The sequence below is a fragment of the Amphibalanus amphitrite genome, unplaced genomic scaffold (genome assembly GCF_019059575.1).
Source record: "Amphibalanus amphitrite isolate SeventyFive unplaced genomic scaffold, NRLGWU_Aamphi_draft 001210F_arrow, whole genome shotgun sequence".
NCBI lineage: Eukaryota > Metazoa > Arthropoda > Thecostraca > Balanomorpha > Balanidae > Amphibalanus > Amphibalanus amphitrite.
This window is the reverse complement of record NW_024882704.1, coordinates 112715-130797: the sequence shown is the minus strand read 5'-3', so window position 1 is coordinate 130797 and position 18083 is coordinate 112715. Positions and strand designations below refer to the sequence as shown.

The 18083-nt window shown below is 49.7% G+C and overlaps 1 protein-coding gene across 1 annotated transcript in view; it reads right to left on the bottom strand.

The window, feature by feature from the left end:
* Positions 1-436: 436 nt before the first annotated feature.
* The window catches only part of LOC122371145 (CAD protein-like), a 117663-nt gene continuing 100016 nt past the window's right edge, over positions 437-18083 (bottom strand). Inside the window, exons 30-42 of the mRNA XM_043347276.1 lie at positions 17925-18045; positions 17323-17453; positions 16712-16894; positions 16067-16210; positions 15295-15463; positions 8250-8365; positions 5749-5870; positions 5129-5403; positions 4569-4843; positions 3907-4048; positions 3420-3625; positions 1908-2018; positions 437-1198 (exon numbers count right to left, since the gene is read on the bottom strand). Coding sequence (XP_043203211.1) covers positions 863-1198; positions 1908-2018; positions 3420-3625; positions 3907-4048; positions 4569-4843; positions 5129-5403; positions 5749-5870; positions 8250-8365; positions 15295-15463; positions 16067-16210; positions 16712-16894; positions 17323-17453; positions 17925-18045 — 2331 coding nt within the window. The 3' untranslated portion in view covers positions 437-862. The remainder of the gene's footprint in view (positions 1199-1907; positions 2019-3419; positions 3626-3906; positions 4049-4568; positions 4844-5128; positions 5404-5748; positions 5871-8249; positions 8366-15294; positions 15464-16066; positions 16211-16711; positions 16895-17322; positions 17454-17924; positions 18046-18083) is intronic.

Below are 18083 nucleotides of genomic sequence, written 5' to 3'. Positions count from 1 at the left end.
TCACCTAGTGTGTCTTAGTTCGAATTGATCATGGAACGCGCATATGTGTGGAACGGAGATGGTCATTGGATGATATTGAAGCTCCAAGGCCCGTGTGCTTTGGTAGTAATAAGGCATGATCCAATATCAATTAACGAAATGCGGTCGCCTTGATAGACAATGAAATATGATTCGTATATGTGCATTGTGCGTTGCATCTGTGAGCCATGGCTCATTCTCGAGGAAGGACCGAGTTGTTTGGCTGCATCTAGTAGTTCATGTGAACTGGCAATATTGATGACTTATCGCAATGACTATTACAATTATTTGGCCGCGTAAAACCGTTTAAGTTATAGTCTTATCGAAGCATAACACCACAATTACTACAAAATGTTTGAGAAAAATTATTGGTTGTATGGGCATTAATATCGCGGAAGCGAAAAGCGAAAACAAAGTAATCTTTTTAGCGTATATTTATAAACCCCAATGCCGACACCATTGTAACAAATATCGTATTAGGTATCCACCCCAGTAACTTTACGGAGTTAGTTCACTCGGTAAATGCCAACGGAATGTGTACGCCACCTTATCCCTACAGGTTGGTATAGGTAGTGGAAACAAAATGCCCTCAGTGGTTACTAAGTCATCCAAGTAAGGCACAATTCATTCAACACTTTTCAGAATACAATTCGACTCCACGTCTAGCCACGAAAAATCTTCAAAAAACACTGGCATCTCCATAATTATTGGTGTCGCCCCTTGATTTATCTTAGCTTCTACCAAGACGAGCAAACACTACACAGCTCTCACACGCTCACATCATTCTCACACCCAGATCTCTGTTCTATCCACACTACCGCTATATATGTCGCTCTAACCACTGTTAAGCCCGGCCGAGTACCGTGGTGAGTAGCGCCATGCGCACATACATACCATACTCGGCCTGTCGGAAGTACGCGGCGCGCGGATCACCGTCCAGCTCAGTGCTCACCTCATCCACACGAGGTAGAGGGTGCAGCACCACCGTACGCGGGCCAGCCAGTGTCATCAGTTGAGGGGTGAGCACCAGACGCCCGGCGCACCGCTCGTACTCGGCCGTGTCGGCGAAACGCTCCCGCTGCACGCGCGTCATGTAGATGACGTCGGAGTCGGGCAGCGCCTCCTCCAGGGAGGTACAGTGGGTCTGTTTCACCGCCTGGGCGGCCACAAAGTCAACCACCTGGAGAAACAGACGGGAGGCATGTCAGTGAGGAGAACAGCGGTGACTACATAGATCTAACATTCATCCCGTGCGTCACCTTCTCGAGCTATGTTTTTTAAAGTAACATCTACTGTCATTTCACATGCCTATCATCTCGCTATGGGTTTTCAGCAGTGGCGGATCCAGGGGGGGGGGGCTGCGGGGGCTGGCAGCCCCCACCCAAGGAAAACTGGCGCCACTGCGCCGAAGGCGCAGTGGCGCCAATTTTCAATTCGCAACTCATCGGAGTGCCGCATACTAGGACTAGGATGCAAAAATCAGTCGAATAACGTCGTTTCAGTACGCTCCGCACCGATATTTCCAATCGTGTGGTGTCACTGTACATACTGATCCTGGGCGCCTCTTGTCAGGGCCACTGGGCGCCAATATTTCAGCGCCAATACGATGCGACTATGGCGCCCATCCGGGGCGTGGCGCCCAATTATGACCTGCAGCCCCTCCCCAGTGAAAATCCTGGATCCGCCACTGGTTTTCAGATAAGGATCAGCTGCCCAAACTACTCCTTATTAACTATAACTAACGACACATTGTTTCCCAATCATGCTAATAACACATTTAACTGGTAACAAGCACCGCGCCTCTATATCTGAGCACATATTTTCCTTTTCCGAACATACCATATATGAATCGTCACACGATTTTCCACTCTAACGAGCGCCTCTCTCACCTCCTGAGGCATCTCCAGTCCCGGAGGACAGACGTACTTCAGGTGCACCTTATAGAGGGTCAGCAGGCGCGCCAGCGAGTGCACGGTGCGCCCGTTCTTCAGGTCACCCACCTGTGACACGAGGTCAGCGGTCAGAGGTTATAGACGGTCAGGTCAGTGAGAGGTTAAAGGGAGAAGGGATTTGGTGATCGAATGATCACATATGGTAGAGTCAATGACGGTTCGGCACGAAGTATGGCTGGGGAAAGGGATTTGTAGGGCATCAGTCGGTGTTGTTTCAGATGTTGGGCTGAAGGATTAAATAGTTTCTGGTTGTTTGGCTCGATGGTGAGGGCTAACAAAAGTCAGACGGAACTTAGGAATATTCTTTACTGACAAGTGACACCGGCATATTCAACGTGTTGCGAGTCGGAAATTCGATTGGCCTCCCTGAGCCCGGCCATCGCATTTGAACAATATTCCAACAGTGACAACCTTATCACCATTCATGAAGGAAATGCCGCTCAGAAAACCTAATACCACCGCAGGTCGGCACAGCATTGGCACGTGGGAAATCCCAGAGTTATATACTGGATAAACCTGCAAGCAAAGTCATCCCTCCCGAGTTGAGGCCATAAACCGTTATCGGAGAGCACTGTGCCGTTTAATCAAGACATGACGTCAAAATTCTTACATGACGTCATTATGGTTTACAATGGGGTGCCGTGGAATAGGTATAGCGATGGCTTCACTTGTCAATTTCTCTTCATTGCTGCGTTGAGTGTAGATTGCGCGACCAAAGATTCAGGGGTGCGGCTACATATCTCCCGCTGAAATTTCGATAGTGCAAAGGTCCTTACCTTAGCTACCGTTCACTATTGATTGAGTGGCTACCTGAGTGGCTGACCTAATGGCATCACGCGATCTTTTCAATGTGACTGATAGCTGTCCTGATGTCTGTTCCAAGTGCCTTAATGCACCTTATCATTGATAAAGACGTCTAGCCGGACTCAGGTAGCATTACTGCATGTCGGACGGCATACAGCCATGTCAGCTCAGGTTCTCGGAGAGGGAGCAACTTTTCCTATAATGCTCTGAAGAAACGCCTAATCAGATATGAGTAACTTTCTCTAAAGTACTGTGTGACAGCGTTACGGTAGCTGTGTGAAATCGTTAAACACATCAAATGTCGGCATGCAATAGGTACTGCGATTCGTCAGTCGGGTCTGTTGCACATAAGAGAGGAGAAGTATCATTATTGACAGATTATTTTTAAGAGGGCTTTTCATGCCATGCTATAAACTAAGGGTGCCATTATAGCACCACGTCTAACTTCTCAAGAGCAAATACCCAAAGCCTAGCATGCACAACTGGGCCCATCTCTCATTTCTTTTCCAGACATCGCATGAACCCGTAAACGATTTAGCTCAAATTTAGTAAGCCCTTATTATTTTTTTTTCACAACTCGTGACTTGGATGGTCATCGTGCTCGGTTACCATGGTGATAATTTGCGTCGCCCCGTGTCCAGTTACCATGGTGATGGTGAGTCCGTTGACGGTGCCGATCTCCTCTCGGATGGTGAACAGGTCCAGCAGTGCCTGGGTCGGGTGCTCGCCCGTGCCGCTGCCGGCGTTGATGACTGGCCGAGGGCTGACCTCCGCCGCCCGGCCGGCCGCCGTCGGCGACGGGTGACGTAACACGATGACGTCACTGTAGCCGGCCATAGTGCGCACAGAATCTGCACGAGTGACGTCAGACAGTGACGTCATACGGACAGGGAACTCGAGATCCGCGCGGTGATTCTGTGCCGGAAGATCGCGGGTTGACCTCGAGTTCATAGGACGAGTAGTTTTCACAGTCATAATGACACTTAAGGCACAACAGAGAAAGAGCAGCCCACCGAATCCCACCCACACAAACTTCTACCACAATTCCTCATATAATAAACCCGAAGCTTTTATCGTTAGCATTCTACCCCATAAAAGCGTTGACACTCGCTAGTATAAAACAATCACCCACCTTCCAGAGTCTCGCCCTTTTTGACGGAGGAGGTGCTCTCGTTGAAGTGTAGCACGCGCCCTCCGAGACGCTGCATGGCGCTGTCGAAGCTGCAGGAGGTGCGGGTGGACGCCTCATAGAACATGAGCGCCATCACCTTACCCTGAGGGAAGGAGCGGGAGGGCTCAGGGCTTATCACATAACATGCAGGGTATGAGCGCCATCACCTTACCCTGAGGGAGAAGCGGGGGCCAGGAGTTTATCACTCATCTAGAAAATCAATGCTCAAGGGTCTAGCCCTAAGGGAGAAGGAAGGGATTTAGGGCAGTCAGGGTGAGTCGCAGTCTGTTGAATTTTCAGGCAAGAAGATTCAAATCGAAGATATAATAGCATATAGGGAATATCGCACTCACATCATCGCTCACATCACTCAAATCGCTCACATCACATTCGATTTCCCGCCGTCCGTTCTTCCTAGCTTCTTCCTTCCCTCCGTCCGTCTAGAGAACCATCCAACCCTCATCCGTTCCTTCCCCGTCCGTCTGTCCGTCTGTCCGTCTGTCCGTCTGTCCGCCCGTCCGTCCGTCCGTCCGTCCGTCCGTCTGTCCGTCTTTCCGTCCGTCCGTCCGTCCGTCCGTCCGTCCATCCGTCTATCCGTCCGTCCGTCCGTCCGTCCGACCCACCTTGAGCACATGATCGAGCGGCCTGTCTTTGGCCACACTGGTACGGTACGTCCCAGCCAGGTAGAAGATCCGGTAGAGCGCGTCTCGACTGAAGTTCTCCGCTGTCAGTACGTGGCTCAGCTGTGCTGCTGAGGGCGCGGCGTGGCTGGTCGGCGGGGGACGCGGCGACGGCGCGCGCTGCCTCGAGCCGCCGGCCGTACCGGCCCGCGGACGACTGGGAGGGGTGGACGCCAGCGCGGGACGCTCCAGAGCGTGGATACCCAGACTCTCGGCGGCTGCAGGGCGGGCAGCAATGAAGCGTTGGTTAGTGGTTAGCGACTCATTGATTATCTGCTATAATTTGATGTCGTCTGAATATCATCTTATACTTTTGCTACTAATGATACAGTCCTGCTATATTATTCAATATTCCAGGCATAAAAACAATCAGTTACAGTTTTGGTATGCAAAATGCAAATCTGTCGTAAATTTCCTTTCGAATACCGTACAATTCAGTCGTATACACAGCTCGCCAGCACACATCTCTCCCATCCTGTTCCCCTTCCCTCCCCTGATCGCACCTGCAGTAAGTCGATCGTCTGTCCTGCCGGCGGTGGCGGTGGCGGCGGCGGCGGCCGGCACGTGCCAATCGCGCTCCTCCGTCCACGGCATCACCACGGTCTCCGGCTGGACGGCCGGCGGCGGCGGCAGCAGCGGCTGCAGCTCCCGCACGTCTCGTCCTGAGCCCGGCGTGGCCAGCACACGTCCATCCACCATGGCCACCTCACCTCGGAGCACCACCCGCTTGACGGCACCGGCCACCGCGCGGCCGGCGAACGGAGTCCACATGGCCTTACTGCGGGGCGGGGTGGGGAGGGGAGGTTAGCTACTGCATGGAAAAGCAGCCAGCACCGCTCGTGGAAATTATCTACCAACGACGTAGTTTGTTTGTTTGTTTGTTTGTTTGTTTGTTTGTTTACGTACGTGATAATAAATGATAGGAGCATTAAGCGTAAGCGTTTATGCAGCTGCTGTACTCTGGTCACATTTGAAGAATATCGTAAAAGATCAACGCGACCAACTTGAATTTGACGCATTATTTTCTCTGGGGAAAACTCGCATCGACTTCAAACGCACACAAATATTGAACGTTTGACAATCTAAGCATTAACCACACTTTTACTGGTATACTTCTCGGCACCTGTGCGCGGGAGCTTCTGGAATCGAGTAGGTCTCGTCCATGTCTACTTCGATGTAGGTGTTGGGCTGCTCTGGCAGCTTGAAGATGCGCCGAGGGTTGTGGTGCAGCTTGTCCTCTAGGTCCTGGAAGAGACAGAATGCCGAGGTCACGCGTCTAAAGGAGTGATACATGTTAGACACTAAACGAGGAGTATGCGTTGAAGTGGCCACTTCTTTGAATTCAAAGACATCGTATAAGAATGTATCCGTTTAAGAACTTAAGCTGCACTTGAGTTTAAGTCAAGTATAAGTGACAAATAAATGCCTATTTAAATAGAAAATAATGAAGAAGTACTGGTGCATAGTTATAAAATTGCATTATTGTACTTTAAAAATGCTTGCGCCGTGAACATCACAAATAACGCTGTGAGTTAACCCTGACTGAATCACATAGCAAACATACATGTTCAATTGTTCGCTTTATCCACTTTATTACTTCCTGTCATTCCGGAAAAAGATAGCCGGCAGGCTATAAGGCAATCAGTCAGCAACGAGAAACAACTCCACGTCTACCCACCCAGACGTTATTTCAATCGTTGGACAAACAGAGCAGAACCCACGCTCACTCAGTCGTGACCTTCCGTTTGCGTCACCCCGAGCTTCCGCGAGCCAATCAGCGTGCAATCAGTGCCTGGTGATCGGCAGGTGACATATCACGGATCAGTGAAACTGAGCCCCCCCCCCCCGCCCCTATCACCGTAGACCGGGGATAGGGGGAGGGGTGGGATGTCCCGACAGCTCGCCTCTCGAGGGACCCCACTCAACCCCACGGAGCTTGCCGAGGTGGTAGCTGTGCGTCATATGGATTACTGCGGATTACGGTGAAGGATTTCGGGTGCAGCAGAACGGCTACCGACCACGCGAGCAAGGCGTGATCTGTATACTCGGCTAGAGAGACTGGGGGTGTGATAGGGGCTCTCACTGAGGAAGCACAAACAAATCTCGGCGTTCCATCGTCGGAAGGATATATGGCGGGTCATAAAGGGTTAGTCGAGTGGGTGTTCAGCATGCCAGTTGATGCGAAGTATGTTAGTGACAGGGCATAATGACTTAACCCACGCCCGGCTGGGGGTCCTGGATTTCCACACCCTGCTGGGGGGGGGGGGGTGTTTGAACACCCCCCTTCTAACTCGGCTCCTGGGCCACGTAGCGATACGCCGAAGGCGGCGTTCGAAAGAGCGTCAAAAATAATGAGGAAATCACTTTGGTCAATTTTTTGGTCAGGTCAAAGGTCAGGTCACCAGAGGTCATTGAAGGCAAAATTTCGCCGACTTCCAGGTCGAATGTCGACAATTTCCAAGAAGCCAACGCATAACTCGGGAACCAATAGAGCTACAGCGCCGCGGAAAAGCGCATTCGATAGCCCTATTAACGCCCTTTCTGAGTAATTCTCTCAGATGTGACCTAACGTCAACGGTTTTGCCTGCAGGGGGCAAAAACTGCAAAAATAGCCGATTTTTTCGGAAACAGTTTTTCTGCAATAACTTTTGACCCAAGCCTTGTACGAGCTTACTTTTACCGGCATCGTGTTCCTCTCGTCAAGACGCATCGAATGAACTATAACTTGACCTTGAAAGGTCAACTTGACAATTTGACCTCAGGTCAAGGTCATGACCTGACCGGAAAGGGTAATGTTGCATATCAGTCGATCCGTGTCGTCGAGCTGAACACATCTGAGGCGTTTTCATCGCTCTAGCATGCCTCTATCAAAAGTTATTTGCGAAAAACTGCTAGATACCATTCGTGACCTAAGATGACCTCAGGGCATAAACAGGGGTCACGGACACCATTTTTTTCATGTTCAGTGTGTCTATACCACTTGTAATTCAGTGTTTGGGAGTGTTTATAATGTCTTTCGTCCAAAATAGGCGCATTTCAATTTTCTCCCATTGACTTATAATGGGGAGGTCGCAAAATTGACCTGACCTTAGGTCATCGATATCAAAATTCTGAGATATACATTTTGTACATGCTATTGCTCTTAGCAATCGCTAAAAGTTTCAAAGCGATCGGTCACTCGGTGTAGCTATGACAGACATTGAAACTTTTTATGAGGTGAGGTCACTTCAAGTGACCTGGTGACCTGACCTTGAACGACCTTGGTCTGAAATTTTCACAACATGTGTAGAATTGATGTATGATAAGGTGTACCAAAAACGGCGGCGCTACGCGCCGCCGTTTTTGAGATTTTCGCGAAAAACCACAAGGGGGGTGTTCAAACACCCCCCAGCAGGGCGCGGGTTAAGTTAGTGCAGCTAAGAGAAAACACGAAACTCAAACCTCCAGGTCAATATTTGTTGACCGACAAAAAAGCGTTGAGTGGACACAGACTGGATCCTCCAGTGTAAGACAGTGCAGTCTGTGCCGGTGGCGTTCACATTACACGGACAGACCACCCCAGCGGCTGGTCCGCGCCGGCTCCCTGGCGGTTCTGTCGGCCGCGTGTGTGACGATCACGGTTACCTGCATTGTGAGTCGTCCCTGGTTGACTGCAGTAAGCAGCAGCGGCAACATCGTCTCCAGGCCCGGGAAGCCCGGCGGCGGCTTCTCCGACCGCTTTTCGGCCACCGTGTGGGGCGCTGTCAAAGGAGGAAAGACACAGCTGAACATGCTACTGCTGAAATCAACCATCTCGATAGACTGCATCGTAGTGGACACTACAGTACGTACATGCAGCTCTTGTAAGACTCTACAACATACCACAGCTCTTGACAGACTGCACAGTAAACAGCGATACACTACACCTACAGCTCTCGATAGACTGCACCGTAATGGACACCGCCTACAGCCCTTCATAGTTGATTCCGTATCGCAATACACCACAGCTCTAGGTAGACTGTACCGCAGTACACAACAGCTCTAGGTAGGCTGCACCACATTACACCACAGCTCTTTGTAGGCTGTACCGCAATACACCACAGCTCTAGGTAGACTGTACCGCAATACACAAAAGCTCTAGGTAGGCTGTACCGCATTACACCACATGTCTATGTAGGCTGTACCGCAATACACCACAGCTCTAGGCAGACTGTACCGCAATACACAACAGCTCTAGGTATGCTGTACCGCATTACACTACAGCTCTTGATAGGCTGTACCGCAATACACTACAGCTCTTGATATACTGTACCGCAATACACTACAGCTCTTGATATACTGTACCGCAATACACCACAACTGACAGCTCTGAGTAGGCTGTACCGCATTACACTACAGCTCTATGTAGGCTGAAACGCAATACACTGTAGCTCTAGGTAGACTGTACCGCAATGCACTACAGCTCTAGGTAGACTGTACCCATGGGCGTCGAAACCGGGGGGGGACGGGGGGGACGCGTCCCCCCCAGTCGAGGAATCCGGGGGGGACGTCCCCCGCAAAAATATCCTCATGAATGATTTAAAAAGTGACCCACGACATTGGTGTATTGTCGTTTTGGGATGAAATTGCGGATACCTACTCGTATACAAATTGAATCTGCGAATTGCTGACACTGTACCCTTGCTTACAGGGCTGCGGAGTAGATGATTTTGGTAATTCCGACTCCGGCTTAAAAAAAAAAAACGCTCGGAGTCCCCGCTCCATCTCCGACCACGGCATCCCTCGGCCCGCATCGGAGTGAAAAAACATGTGATGTGATGCTTTTGTCTCTTTGAACGTTTCCTGGCACATAAAAGATAACATTGCCTACGAGGTGCAGCTCTGGACTGTCCGTCCCAGGTCGTCGATAGGGAGCCAAAGCTCCAGTTGTAGGGGCGACCATATCCAACAAGGGCTGAAGATCTGTCCCAAAGTCTCAGAGTGCAGTAGGACAACAGCTTGCAGAGACCACACATTTTACATAGGATATTCGTAATAGTCAAGACCTTCAGCTCACTCTCAAACGGCCCTCTTCCCGTTCGAGGCCATCCGACAGCAGAAGGTCTCACCATGGCCTTTGAACGCTTGATGCTTGAGGGTGAGAGGACCTCGTCCTGGTCTGAGAGAGCCCAGGAGGACGTAATGCTCAGTATGCCCCTATATTGGTCTTACCATGACCCCTACAATCACCACAGCCAACAGAATCTCCAGCTCTTATTCGACCCATCCTCGGGGATGACGTTGACTCTGACTTCAGAGTTGAAGTCTGTTACGATTTTGGTGACTCCAACTCCGTATCCGACCAAAACCGTCGACTACGACCGAAGTCGACTCCGACCCCGCAGTCCTGCAGCTACACTGCACAGAAGTTGGAAAAAACTGTACCTATGGTTGACAGCGGTTTACAGAGGACCACACGATTTTTTAGAGGCAGGGCTGCTGGACTTGGTGACCAGACCCTAACTGTCCTGGTATCAAACTTATTACGCGGGATGCAAAATTTATGCGTTTTGGGACTGTTTTGCCAAGAGTTTTTGCCAATTTTCGCGGCGCTTCGCGCCGCCAATTCATGCACAGGTAGAAAAGAGTGTGACTAATAACGCCTCCACGCGAGAACATGAGAACATGTGTATTGCGTATGCGTTACAAGTAGTGCATAGGCCTGAAATTGTACGCTAAACTAACTAACTTTTGGGTTTTTAGTCAGCCAATCCGTCCCCCCCCCCCCAGTCAAAAATCCGTGGCGACGCCCCTGACTGTACCGCAATGCACTACAACTCTAGGTAGACTATACCCCAATACGCAACAGCTCTATGTAGCCTGTGCCGCATTACACCACAGCTCTAGGTGTAGCGTGATGCTAATCTGTATTTCTCGCTCACTATCACACACAACACAAATAACACAGAACGTGACATATTCACGTGACACTTATCCGGCTGCCTACATCTAAGCAGCCGGCACATCCTCCGTTTTTCATTTCTGATGTGACCTACTCCTCAGCATATACGGTGACCGAGATCTCTGGTTCCCAGTGATCTGAGGTTCCGGTCCTCTCCGGGAAACCTGAGGTGGTGCTGCTGCCTCTTGGCGTGGTGGCACTCTTAGGTACAAGCTTCCGTCGCTGGTTTCTCTTCTCTTTGTCGAGTCCGTTGTGTCCTGACAGGGGCTGTACTTCCGCAGATGACGTCGATTTCTTCGGTACACTCGTCCATCCTCTGTTTTGACTGCATAGGATCGGTTGCTGTCTCGACTTACAACTACGGCGGGTCTCCATTTTTGCTGGCCGGGTCTCGGTGCCATCAGCACCGGCGTGCTGGTCTGCAGGGGAGGGAGATCTTTTGCAGTTCTGTTATAATATTTCTGCTGCTTTTCTTTTCTTTCCTGAAGGCGCCTTTCTGCAACAAGCGGTACTTCGGGATTGAGCAGTTTTCCATGGATGGGTAGCATAGTTCGAGTACGCCGTCCCATGAGTCGTTGCGCCGGGGAACTGCCGACATTTTCTGACGGTAGGTTTCGCATTTCTAGTAATGCTAGATATGGATCTGATTTTGTCTCGCATGTTCTTGTCATCATTCTCTTCATTTGCTTCACCGCGTTTTCAGCCTTTCCGTTAGACTGCGGGTGTCCGGGAGAACTCGTCGTGTGTTTGAATTCGTACATCTCAGCGAAGTCCCTGAAATCCCTTGAGTTGAAGGGAGGGCCATTGTCGCTGACGAGCTCCATTGGAATACCATAGCGTGCCATATGTCCTTTTAGCAGTCTGATGATTTCTTTCGTGGTCTTGTTGTGCACTCTGTCGCATTCTATGAAGTCGGAATAGTAATCTACAGTGACTAGATATGACCAGCCTGCAAACTCCATGAGGTCACAGCCGATCCTCTCCCATGGTCTTGCTGGTACTTTGTAGGATATGAGTGTCTCTTTCTGTTGGGCTGGCTGATAAGCCGCACATGCTGTACATTTGGAGACATAGTCTTGTATGTCTTCGTTCATGTTTGGCCAGTACAGGGCTTCTCTTGCTCTACGCATGCACGTTTGCACTCCAGCATGCGACAAGTGCACGCGTTCCAGCATGTAGCGCCTTGCGCTGACAGGTACGAAAATTCGATCACCTTTAAATATTACTCCCTTGTTGACAGATAACATGCTCCTGAGATCGAAATACCTGCGTGCTTCCATCGGTACATCACTTTTATGTTTTGGCCATCCTTTTCTGATGAGTTCTGCGAGTGTGCATGCTTCCATGTCGTTTTCTGACTCTGTTCTCAGGAAAATAGCCGTTTTGTCAGATATCGGCAGGTAGTCTTCTATCTCCAGTTGTTCTATGTTAGCTTCTTCTTGGCATCTTCCAAGTGAAGCATAGTATATTTCATCCAGACGTTCCGTGTTCGTTTCCGGGAGCTGAGCTCTGCTAAGTGTATCGGCTAGATGCATGTCAACTCCCCTCTTGTACTCTATATGGAAGTCGAATTTCTGCACCGCTAGCATCATCCGTTGCAAGCGTTTCGGTGTTTCAGCGAGGCTTTTGAGCTGTATCTGTTCCAATGGCTTGTGGTCCGACTGTATTGTCACCTCTCTTCCCAAGGTGTACCGTTCGAACTTGTTCAGTCCGTAGACAATCGCGAGCATTTCTTTTTCGATTTGGGCATGTCTCTCAGCGTTGGTGAGCGTTCGAGAGGCATAGGCGACTGGCTGACCGCATTGCATTAGACACGCACCAAGCCCCTCTTGAGAGGCGTCCACCTGGAGACTAGTCTCGTCTTTGGTACTGAAGTATTTCAGAACAGGTGCCTCGACGATCAGCTTCTTTATGGCTCGTAGAGCCTCGCCGTGGATGCAGTCGTCAAAAAGGAAAGGTGCATCATCCTTCAGAAGCTGACGGAGTGGTGCTGCTACTGTCGACAGGTTTGGGGAAAACTTTTGAAGATAGTTGACCATTCCCAGCAGCCTCTGCACACCTTTCTTATCTTTTGGGGCTGGCATGGATTGGATAGCACGCGTCTTCTCTGGGTCAACTTGTAGACCTCGATCCGTGAATAGGTGACCCATGTAGGCTACTTGTTTTTGTTTCAGCTTCATCTTGTTCATGTTCAATCTTATACCTCTTTCTCTACATCTTTCTAGCAGAGCTTTCAGTTTCCTGTCATGATCTGCGACAGCCTCTTCGTATGTGTCGCCTTCCCCGTAGATCAGAATGTCGTCGGCAATAGCCTTTATGCCATCTAGACCTTCTAGCTCTTGGTTTAGCCTTCTTTGAAATTCTTCTGATGCCACGGCTATACCAAATGGTAGGCGGTTCCATCTATACCGTCCCCAGGGTGTTCCAAATGTAGTCAAGAAGCTACTTTCTTCTTCGAGTTCGACATGCCAATATCCGTTTTTTGCGTCGCAAACAGTGAACACCTTTGCCTTCTCCAGTCGGCACGTCAGGTCATCAACTGTCGGAATCGGATACTTGTTTCTTTTCAGCTCTTTGTTCAGCGGTTTGGGATCCAAGCAGAGTCGAAGGCTGCCATTCGGCTTCTTCACTACGACTAAGGCAGACACCCAGTCAGTGGGCACTTCCACAGGTGTGATGATGCCTTCACTGGTAAGACGATCCAGCTCCTGTTTGAGGCTGTCTTCCAGTGCCACTGGAACTGACCTCGTCGCCGCCTGATGCTGTTTAGCCTCTGGAACTACTTCAAGCTTCAGTTTCTCTCGGAATCGGCCTGTCCCGGTGAAAACATCCTTGTATTCGGCGACGAGTGCCTCTTTTTCTCCGGCGGCTCCTCCCGTGGTCACGTTATTGGCTTGATGCACGGTCATGATGTTGGCGTGGTTGACATTGATGAGTTCCAAGTCCTGTACAGCACTGACCCCTAATAATGGAGTATAGTCTTGTGGTATTACAAAGAATTCCACCTGATACTCCTTCATCGTCATGGGGTTCGTCACCGTCAGTTTGCATCGCCCTTTCACCGCACTGGTCGATCCATTGTACATGACAAGCGACATCTGACATGGCTGAAGCTTCTTTAGGAGGGGGTCATCGCATGCCTTCTTGTAGACGTGCTGGGGTATCACATTGACACCGGCTCCAGTGTCGAGCTGAAACCGCTCAATATGATTGTTGCCTATCATCAAGTGAGCATGTATCTTGCCGCTCCGTGGCTGTGACATTGCACCGGTGCTCACATGCAGAATGTGACTCGTCTCTTCTAACAGATTAGTTTGCTCTCCCTGTTGAGTTGGTGTTTGAATCTCGACACCAAATGAGTTAAGGTGTGTTTCTTGTGCAGAGCTTGGTTCATCGCACTCCATACCATTCGGTACGTATGAGTCAGCCATGTCCAACATCTGTACACGGGCTCGTCTACACTTTGCGGCGACATGGTTCAGGCGACCACAGATCTGACAGGTCTTTCCCCAGGCTGGGCACTGTTCTTTTTTGAACGTGTGTTTTGTGCCACAGTATTTGCACCATCCAATGGTTGGAGTTATTCTCCGTTGTTGACCTCTTCCTCTACCATGTACTGCATGAAGGTCGGCACTTGGTGTGAAGCAAGGTTGTGTCTCTTGCTGAGTCTTCTGAGTCATCGCCTTCATCTGATCAGATGCTGTCTCATGAGCTCTTATGGTCTGCATCGCTTGGTTCAATGTCAACTCATTTTCTTGTAGAAGCCTTCGTCTGACGTTGTCGTCTTGTATACCGATAATCACCCGGTCTCGGATTAGACTTTCCTCCAGGGATCCAAAGTTGCATGTTTTTGCTAGTTGTCTCAAGCTTGTAACGTATTCGTCCACCTTCTCCTGGTTTTCTTGCTTACGTATGTTAAACTTGTACCGTTCGTAAGTTTCGTTTGGTTTGACCACGCAGTAGGCTTGGAACTTTGCTACGACCGAAGACACGGTTGCCTGTTCTTCTTCACTTGTGCACAGACCATCCAATATCAGCAGAGCCTCCGGACCGATGCACGTCAGGAATGTGGCAACCTGTACCTCATCTGGCTTCTCTTGTAAACCTGTGGCAATGGAGTAGTTTTTCCATTGTCGATACCACAGCTTCCATGTTGTGTCTAAATTATCGTGGTTTTGTCTCAGTTTTAACGGACCTGGCAGAGGCAAGTTGGCCATGACAGTGATTGCATGAAAGTATATCAGATATTTTGTTCCAATCGAAAGTTAATCATTTCAGGTCTATATGAAAAAATACAAAATATTTACAAATAAGATACCCCACTTCTGACACCATGTAGCGTGATGCTAATCTGTATTTCTCGCTCACTATCACACACAACACAAATAACACAGAACGTGACATATTCACGTGACACGTATCCGGCTGCCTACATCTAAGCAGCCGGCACACTAGGTATGCTGTACCGCAATAGTTACATGACAGCTCTAGGTAGACTGTACCGCAATACGCAACAGCTCTATTTAGCCTGTGCCGCATTGCACCATAGTTCTAGGTAGGCTTTACCGCAATACACCACAGCTCTAGGTAGACTGTACCGTAATACACTACAGCTCTTGGTAGACTGCACCGCTATACACTACAGCTCTAGGTAGACTGTACCGCAAAACACCACATTAACTGATATTCGGCCGTAGTCTCTTCCGGCCCAAACCACCTCTGCGAGGGTTGGAGACTGAAAACACTCACCATGGTCTGTAGCGAAGCAGTCGATGACGGCCATATTGTCCCAGAGTGCTCGCTGGTCGTCCTCGACCATCAGAGGCGGTTTGACCTGACCCATGGCGCCCAGCCGGTCCAGCTCGCTGGACGTGAGGAACAGATGGTGCGGCGACACCTCGCATGTCACTGGGAAACCCTGGATGAAAGAGGGGTGCGTAAAGCGAGACGCGTCGGCGATGGTTTGCACATTCCACGTTATCGAGAGACGCAGGACAGGGAGGATGTTAAGGACAGGAAGGGGCAGGACGAGAGACAGGACAGGAGAGACGGCAAAAGACGGAAAGGAAAGGACAAAAAAAAAAAACGGCCCAGACGGCTGGTGAAGAATAACCACTGGGCATGACAAATTGGGCAGATTATAATTATATGCGTCGGGTTCAAAAAGAAGCTGCTGGGTTGCTACTTGGAAGATGTGAATAGCCAATCTACAAGGTAGGCATTTTAAGCGATTAAAGAGGTGCACCAAATAAAGCAAAACGAAGACGATTAAATAGGAAAGAAACAACGGAAAGATATATAATATATAAAAGCACATATATAACCTACCCTTAATCGAAAACAACTCGTGATACATTTCAGTGTGATTTTGAACCACTCAAAAAGCAGTTAAAACATACTGTTATAACGAGTCAAACGGAAGATGCCTAGCAATTCGTAACGCTGAACGATGGGTATACTCGGCAAATGATTAGGGCCAGTAGAAAGCACATATTTCCGAACAAATTGATGTCTACATTACCTTCTGTTTGGCGGCCTTGATGAGCAGAATCTCCTCCTTTTTGGCCACGTGGCAGATGTGGATTGGTCGGTTGGCGAGCGCCGCGACCATCATGGCGGCTGCCATTGTCTGGCCTTCTGCGTGGACGCACAGTGGTAGATGTCGCTGCCCAGGGGAGCAAAGAAGACGCTGTCAGATGGAATACGGCTACTGGATTATTGTACAGTTTAATAATAAGACCACCTGTGTCGGGAGTGATAAGCAAAGTGCATTGACCAATTAAAAGAAGTGGTTCAAATTACTTGTGGAGAAAAGAACCAAGCAATAGTGGTTATAAACAAAAACGTAGAACTCTAACCAAGCTCATCGGACAGAGCTAAATCCTCCCAAATCCCGTTCTAAGGCCTCCTAAATCCCATTCTAAGGCCTCCTAATTCACACGCAAAAGCCAATTAATGAGCACACCTTTTCTTCAAATCGTCAAATCTTCCACTCATGCAAAACAAAATAGAGAAAACTCTTGAGAAGGCACCGAGCCGACGGAAACAGATCCAAGAATAATTAAGACGTTCTACTCATATTCCCTCACGCAGACATTTGAGATACCAGAAAGGGACCGATCACTCCTTCACAGCCCAGCAGCCGCGATTAAAAGGTGTCCCTCACCGGCCAATGTTCCATGTGCTGGGTCCACACGGTCAGATCGTCCAGCCTCAGGTCAGAGAACGTGTCGTTCAGGTACATCTTGAGCGCGGCGGCACGCGGTCCCAGCTCAGCCAGCTGTCTGTAGTTGTCCAGAGAGGCGCCCACGAACAGGGCGTAGTCGCAGCGGGCGCCGCGCGCCGCGCACTGAGGAGACACGCGAGTGTGAAGAGATAGGGGAGTGCAGTGACGCCGTGAACGACCGAGGAAGGTGATGATAGATGAATTGATGATAGATTGCGTTGATTGCGTTGATGATAGATGAATTCGGAATGCGTGGACAATGCCGGGTGTCGGACAGTGACATACAGTACCAAAAACTGTAAAAGCTGTGCTAAACCATAGAACTCTGTACACCATAGACCTCTGGTGTACAGAGATCTATGTTTAAACTTATTCATTTTGCCTTCAAAAGGCAATGTTTCATGTGAAACAGACTACCAATAATAAATATCAGTCGCAGAGACACGATCGCAAAGAAACGTGAACCACGCGAACAAATCATGTCCGTCTCGCTAACACCCTATGTTGTCTATGTTTCTCAGAAGTACGGTATGTATCTCTATCTGCCTAACCTCCTTGGCCATCTGGAAGCTGTCCCTGTCGATGATGGCCGGCTTCGTGTTGGGCATAGCCATCACCATGGTGACACCGCCAGCCAGCGCCGCCGCCGTTCCCGACGCAAAGTCCTCCTTGTGCGTCTGACCTGTGGAACAATCACAGCGGTACGATCAGAACGGCGCGTCAGTTCGTCACAGGGCAGCGAATAGTGGGCCCAATTACGGCCATTGAAGCTCGCTTCCCATAGCAATGACCAACACGTCTAAAAATCCGGAGCTCTCTTTCAGTAAAAGAGAGAGAGAGAGAGAGAGAGAGAGAGAGAGAGAGAGAGAGAGAGAGAGAGAGAGAGAGAATGAGAGAGAGAGAGAGAGAGAGAGAGAGAGAGAGAGAGAGAGAGAGAGAGAGAGAGAGAGAGAGAGAGAGAGAGAGAGAGAGAGAGAGAGAGAGAGAGAGAGAGAGAGAGAGAGAGAGAGAGAGAGAAGACAGCGTGTCGGTCTATCGGTCGTGAAGTTTACTCGCAACTTAAAACGCAAAATTACACAAGTACGTTTGAAAAAATAGCTCGCAATAAGATGCCATTCATTGACTGGGCTCAGAATTTTTTTCAGTCACTGACCGGGGTCCCGCAGATGCACGTGAACGTCGATCATGCCCGGCAGCCGAACGATGCGACGCGACGAGATACAGTCGATACCCGTGTTGATCACCGGGGCCTTGCCACCCAGTCGGTGTAGAGCCTGTGAGCGGTGGGCGGGTAAGGGGAAGGTTAGACCCA